General features: G+C 40.8%; 1 protein-coding gene across 1 annotated transcript; it reads right to left on the reverse strand.

Annotated features, from left to right (window-relative positions):
* Positions 1–2,529: 2,529 nt before the first annotated feature.
* LOC123048471 (2-oxoglutarate-dependent dioxygenase 11-like) lies at positions 2,530–6,150 on the reverse strand. Its single transcript, XM_044471566.1, has 5 exons — positions 5,793–6,150; positions 4,895–4,944; positions 4,272–4,519; positions 3,220–3,415; positions 2,530–2,775 (listed from the first exon to the last, which is right to left on the reverse strand). The coding sequence occupies exons 1-5, from the start codon at positions 6,148–6,150 to the stop codon at positions 2,530–2,532; spliced, it is 1,098 nt and encodes a 365-aa protein (XP_044327501.1).
* Between the last annotated feature and the right edge of the window lie 606 nt (positions 6,151–6,756).

The following is a 6,756-nucleotide window of genomic DNA, read 5'->3' on the forward strand; positions in this document are numbered from 1 at the left end:
CTCCAGCCCCTAAAATGCTGACACGTGGATGCCTATTGGTCCCGGTTGGTGTCACCAACCGGGACCAAAGGCCCTCCGTCCTGGGCTGGCCGTAGCGGCCACGTGGAGGACCTTCTGTCTCGGTTCGTGTAAGAACCGGGACTAAAGGCCAAGGGCATTAGTAACGACCTTTTAGTCCCGGTTCACAAACCGGGACAGAAGGCCCTCACGAACCGGGACAATAGGCCCTTTTTCTACTAGTGATCTTAGACTAATGTCTGTTTGTGATTACATTGCATGCAAACATGACTTGTAAAAAAAGTTATGTTTTAACTACTATGAATGTCCCAGAAATACTACTTTTTTAAATCTATAATTTTTAACATTTTTCCCGTTCATGTAGCAAACCATACAAAAAACATTTGTTTCCTCATGTTATTAATTTTTTGTCATGTTAACACAACATAATCATATCTCCTTACCATGAGGCCGTGCAGATTGCTTCCTCATGTAATTACATTATTTCTAAGGTATGTGTCTCGTCTTTTTAATAGTTTCTTTTTGCCTAATATAAGCATGTGATCAAGGATTTCCGAAATCTTAAACGGAGGAAGAAGTCACGCGTCTTTTTAACAACAGTTATGATGTCTATCTCCTCTGACAAGGGCATTGGCGTGCAAAAAGTTTTACCTGTGCAAACACCACAGCATTTAAAATCCAAGCACGGGAAAACGCGTCCGGAAACTGCACTGGATCCTGTACTGTCCTGTTCTTAGGCTCTTACAGCACTGTTCTGAAGATGTATATGCCGCTTTCCACATCTAAATGTACAACGTATAGACAGAGCTGCTACTTTAGCTACACATCACGGTGCACTTACTGACGAAGAGGATACCAGGGACATATGTCCCCATAGACCAAAAGTTCGCCTCCGCAAGTCCCCATCAGTCTTTTGCCCTGGAAAAACCGCGAGCGGTTCCCTGAAGTACGCATGCAGGTCGCTGGCCTTTCATTTTCTGGAGGAAACTTCGAGAGCTGAGTGGACGTCGAGGTCATCTGCATCGCAGACTCAAAACCGAAGATTAAGATACTCGGCCCACCAAACAAGATGATAACGGCAGTCGCTAGCCAGCGTTTCCAGCTTTGCGCGTCACGTAAGTAATTCTATTTATTTATTTTTTCCTCAGAAGTTCTATTTATTTTTCAAGGAATGTCACGTAAATTATTCAGTTTGAGAGGACTTGGCTGCTCGGTTACATGTGTGGAGATAGATGTTATACAGAGGCCGGATGTTGTTCAACATGCTTTGTATCTGCTTAATGTTGTATTTTAAGTTAATATAAAATACAACATTGAGAGTACTGCAGCAACATTAATGCTACATATTTATTTTTCACAACGCAAGTCTCAACCTCATCGGATCGCAGGGTCGCTAGCAAGACAAGCTAGCTCGTAGTTTTGTCTATCAGAGTACTGCATGCAGCAACCTACCTGCTCCCACTTAAGATACAACATGAAGTTAACGCAACCACTGTATATAAGTGAAACACTACACTTGCATCTCTGCTTGTCACTGACTGCATGTAAAGTTTTAGTCCAGCAAGGCGCTGGACCGGTTGGACCGGACAGGCTAGCAACGGGACCCAATCGTGAGGCGTCAGATTGGAACATGGGATAAGCCAAACAAACAGCGACGCACCTCGGCATCTCGACCGGCATCTTATTTCATTCCGTCTGTTTCATGCCTAGTTTAAAAAACCGGCCGGACTGGCGGTCGAACTGGGAAAAAACGGAACCGGCAGCCTCAGCGGGTTTTTAACCTAATAAGACCGTTCTGCAATCAGACCGGAGAAAACCGGTTGAACCGGCCGGTTTTCTAGAGTGAATAAACCGGGCCATTGAACCGGGAAAAACCAAAAATGTTTAAATAGAAATAGGGAGAAGTGGAATTCGATCCCAGGTCATGTGAGAAGTATGCGGGGCCATTATTTCCATGTAATGGACAACAAAGTAGCACATATTTACTCAACATATATTATTTTATTGCTTAAAAAACCGACAATCGAACCGGCGGTCCGACCGGCAAAAACCTGAACCGACAACCTTTCTGGTTCGATTTTTGGTTCTGTTTTTTAAACTATGGTTTCATGCTTATATATCTCTTGAGTGTTCTTCAGTATCACTTCAACGAACAGTAAGCCCACATGAATGAATGTGTTCACAAGTGTACAAGTGCGCGTGCGCAGGTTCGGAAATGCATATAAGACTTGAAATTCCTCCAGCCATAAGCTTTCGTAGAATGGCAATAGTATACAAGAATTTCAGAATATGCATCATCACAAAGTAAATGCATCCATCTCAAAAAAAGAAAAGCAAAGCAAACTAATGCAGAGGCTGGGGACGACCCATCTTTCAGAGAAAAAAGAGAGGAAATGCAGTCGTGCATGCAGTGACTAACAGACATCACACTGATTGGTTCCAATGCTGAAGCTTCAAAAACTAATAATTTAAGAACGTATATCTAAAATATCAAAGTATAGTAGATAAGTATTATGTCTGGGATAGCTTCGCATGATCCAGGGTCCTCTTTCCGTGTAGTTTCTTTGACAAATAAAGTCTTGAATACTCTTCCACTTTTGTTGTCTTGTATAACACCTTCTCTTCCGTAGTTCCCAGAAGTGGGGAAACTATTCCATCATACTTTGGGACATGAAACGCTGATATGGATAATCGTTCCTGATGGGCATTTATAGTGACCCTATGCTCAATGCTCTTGTACTTCCCATTCGTCATAATCTATAAAAAAATGACTTGCTTAAATTACAATGGTATTGAATTCCTCATTTCATACGAAGATGGAAATAGTTTGAGAAGTACATTATTTGATGCCTGTTTTGGACCCAAAAAAAACTTCCTACACACCATTCAACAATATATGATTGAGCCCTATAAATTGGTGCTTCACTTATAAACCCTTTCTTTTATTTGACTAAGATTTCTTGGAGGGAATTGATAGAAAATATAGAAGCAGAACCATGTTACCTTGGCAAAGTACTCTTTTGCTTATTACAACCTAAACAATTCATAATCAGACAAAATGTACATTGCATTTATGTAAGTGAGCACTTCTCTTGACCGAGCACAAATAAGAAATATAGAAATATTTTTGTTCCTGTTTTATATAATCTAAGCTTGAGACGTTGTATGCCAAAATTTAAATGGACTTTAGAACGATCATACCTCGAGAAGGTCACCCACATTCAGCAACAATGCATTGGCCAGTGGTTTCACTGGGAGCCATGCACCACGTCTCCTAATTTGTAGGCCTTGAACTGAATTAACTTCTAGTAGGATAGTTAGGAAAGATCCATCTGAATGTGGAGACAAGCCTAAAACCTTTTCGGGCATCGACGTGCATGGCGGGTAGTAGTTCATCCTGACATATTGCACCACATTTTTGTCTGCCACCAATTCAGGATCAATGTCTAGTGTTTTTTGCAATGAAGGTGGCAACAGAACGAGCGAGTTTCATCAATTTAGAAGAGTATTCTTCGATGGAATTCCTGGGGTCATAGAAATAATAGTGTTATTGTTAATGTTAAATATATAAAATATCTATTGTATGTATATTGTCAACCTTTAAAAAGACAAATTGCTAAAATGTTTATTTTAGATATATTACCATGAAAAATCAACATTTCTCTGTTTTTTGCTTGTTTTTAATAAATTTCTCAATATGTAAGTTTGATCTAAAAGAGTCATTGAAATAAATAAAAGGAAGTAGCTCTGGTTAAATAAAAAATAAGAAAGTCAATGAACCATGTGTATGTTGTGATGATGAGGTGAAATCTATTTTTGCAAGGTCTGCATCTTTTCTATACCTATCATGGATATAAATGAGAAAAAGGTAATCGCTTATTAAGAATGTCAATACACACAGTCAATGCAAAATCCCGGGCTACTGCATCAGTCGATGCACAGAACCACAGTGTCAACTCTAATTAGGAGTACAACATTGTTCAGTAAGGAATTAGTAAATGGGTGTCATAATTCTCTTAAGGAAGCAAAATCACCATGTCCATTATCCATTAGTTCTCTTATATGCATATAACAGAGAAGATGCACAATAGTAACATAGTAATAGTTGGTTCAAAAGACAATATACCAACTGCAGAAGCACTTATATATTATTATTTTTCACAGAATGTTAGTGCAAATTATTGATTTAGGTCCAGTTTTGCTCTATCAAGAAAAGAAATCCAGTTTTGAAGAGAAAGAATGCACACTCTGACCTGAACATAGGAGGTTGACTCGGCCAGAAACTCATATCACGGGCCTGAGGTGGCTGTGTGTAGAGCCCAAACATGTCAGCCCAATCTAGCTTTTGATCATGGGAGAGAATAAAGGCTTGGCCATAACCTTGAAGATCTCCTTGGCGTTGAGCGTAAGCATTCTTCACGTCCAGGGGGAGCTGAAAGAACTTTTCAATGTCACGCCTTATAGCCAGGATGATCTCATCTGGTACTCCATGATTTACAAGCTGCGATCACCAGTTGGACCAATAGTCATAATTTAGTTTATTATTATTTTCCAATATACGCAGAGAACTTCATTTATTCAGAGTATATTATAGAATAAACTTCACATTAAAACAAATATTTGTAATGTCCTGATTTAAACTCCTTAGAACACACCCAACATCTTTAAAGCGCAAAATTCTGAGTGTGAATCCTATTTTACATTTGTTCTCCATCCCGGTAGGCCGGACATGAATATGACAATGATGTGGTGCTTTAGGAGGGAAATACACTTGTGTTCTTGGTTGTATATATGCACCCTACATGGGGATTTTTTTAAATATTTTAATAAAAAGTCAAAATAGGTAAGAACTATTTTGACAAAACACTTGACTTACTTTTGCACTAGTATATAAATTTTCACGAAGAAAAAAAGCAAAAGTTGACCCGACAACAAAAAAGACAAAATTTATTTGCTACTCCCTTCGTTCCAAAATATAGTGCTTCCTCTATTTCCGTGCTTCAACTTTGACCATAAATTTAACCAACGATACCGACTGCGGCGGGAGCAAAAGTTATACCAGTGAATTCATATTCAAAAGAAGTTTTCAATACTCCGCAAAAGAAAGAAGTTTTCAATTATATAGTTTTTTCTCCCGCCGCAGTCGATCTCGTTGGTTAAATTTATGGTTAAAGTTGGACCACGGGAAGCGCGGGCGCACTATATTTTGGAATGGAGGGAGTATTATAGGTCACTATTCACACTATTTTAGCCAAAAAATTATCTTTTTTGAAAAGAAGACAAAGGGAGATTTTTTTTTGTATTTTTTCTCACGAGTACAATAGAAGGTCAAGTTTATTTCAAAAATATTTTCAGGAATTTTTGACTTTTTGTTGAATTACTAATTTTTTTCTCATATAAGGTGTAGATGTCCCCATAGACCACAAATCTGCCTCGTGCTTTAGGAACGCTATATCACTCCGATGGGTGGGCGCATAACGGCATAAAAGGCGCATGCGCGGAAGATCCATGCATGACATGAGGTGGAGGAGCCGGCTAGAGATGCAGAAATGCTAAATAAAGTTTACTCTATTCACACAAAGTGGAATTTACTAAAAAATTATCATGTTTGTTGCATCGTTGCTCCTTCCACTATCTGAATCACAAGGAACTCACTGGACAAAAGTCCCAAAATTAGTCGCTAGTTTCAGCTACCTAGATACGATGGCAGTCAAACATGGCCTGCGTATTATTTTCCTTGATGGTATAACCAGTGAGTGACACACTGACAAACCGCCGAAGAAAAATAGTTTCAGAACCACCAGGTAAACAACATACAGCATCTGGCGACTTCAGTGACACTACCTGAAAGAAGCCCCACTCCTCGCAGGCAAATCTGAGCTTGGCGGTCTCTGCTTCCATGGACTCAGCGCCCGTGAGCTTGCCGAGGTCGATCACCGGAACCTCGTCGGAGTGCGTGGGGATGACCGCATCGGCGTCGATGTCCGGCTGGATGTACCGTTCGATCGCGTCTCCCGTCAGCTCGCCGGCAGCGACCGCCGCCAGGGCCTGGACGTTCCTGACAGGAAGCGTCGTTCCCAGCTTAGACCACCTGCTGTCGCCGTCGCTGCCATCCAACGCCTCCACCTCCATTCAGCTAGTTGGCTCTCCACTACCTGCTCTGCTTCTGCTTGCTTAGTTGTTCAGGGATTCAGCAATTGATCAGCCCAGCTATTATATAGTTAGTCAAGGTTGCAACTTGCTAATCTTTTTTCTGTTGGATGCGATCCAACAGAATAGTTAAACATCGATCTTAATTACAAGAAAGATGCGAATGATGATTCCTCGATCGGCTCGCCCGGAAGGTCCTCTGATCCCTGCGTTTGGACGTAGCTTTGCTAAACAATGCCCGGCGGCTAGTGTCCGAAATTTACAGGGATGGAATATTTTTGCACCGACACACTTGGGATCAAGAGCGCCCGCTGGGGCTGAGCCCATCTGCAGGCCAGTCTGTTTTACAGTCTTCTATACTACAGGCATCACAAATGCACCACACAGGTCAAGCCTACAAGATCACAACGTAAACAAAATAAGTACCAAAAATGTGTTGGGTGGCTAGTGGGACGACTGTATTCTCAAATTTGTTATTATCAATCTTCCTTTGTCGCCATTGTTCCTGCAGGGATGGTTTGGAGCAGAGTTTCAGATGTCAAACTTGTATTTGATAGAACTTTGCATCAGCACTGGTAGGCCCTCCCC

Source organism: Triticum aestivum, chromosome 2D (assembly GCF_018294505.1).
Source record: "Triticum aestivum cultivar Chinese Spring chromosome 2D, IWGSC CS RefSeq v2.1, whole genome shotgun sequence".
Classification (NCBI taxonomy): Eukaryota; Viridiplantae; Streptophyta; class Magnoliopsida; order Poales; family Poaceae; genus Triticum; species Triticum aestivum.

What these genes read in the sequence shown, in the direction of transcription:
- LOC123048471 (XM_044471566.1), bottom strand. Translation starts at nt 6,150, where the DNA reads ATGGAGGTGGAGGCGTTGGATGGCAGCGACGGCGACAGCAGGTGGTCT. An exon ending in AGTCAACCTCCTATGTTCAG is followed by an intron (nt 3,416 to 4,271) that starts GTCAGAGTGTGC and finishes GCAATATGTCAG; the next exon opens with GATGAACTACTACCCGCCAT. An exon ending in ATGTGGGTGACCTTCTCGAG is followed by an intron (nt 2,776 to 3,219) that starts GTATGATCGTTC and finishes ATTTTTTTATAG; the next exon opens with ATTATGACGAATGGGAAGTA.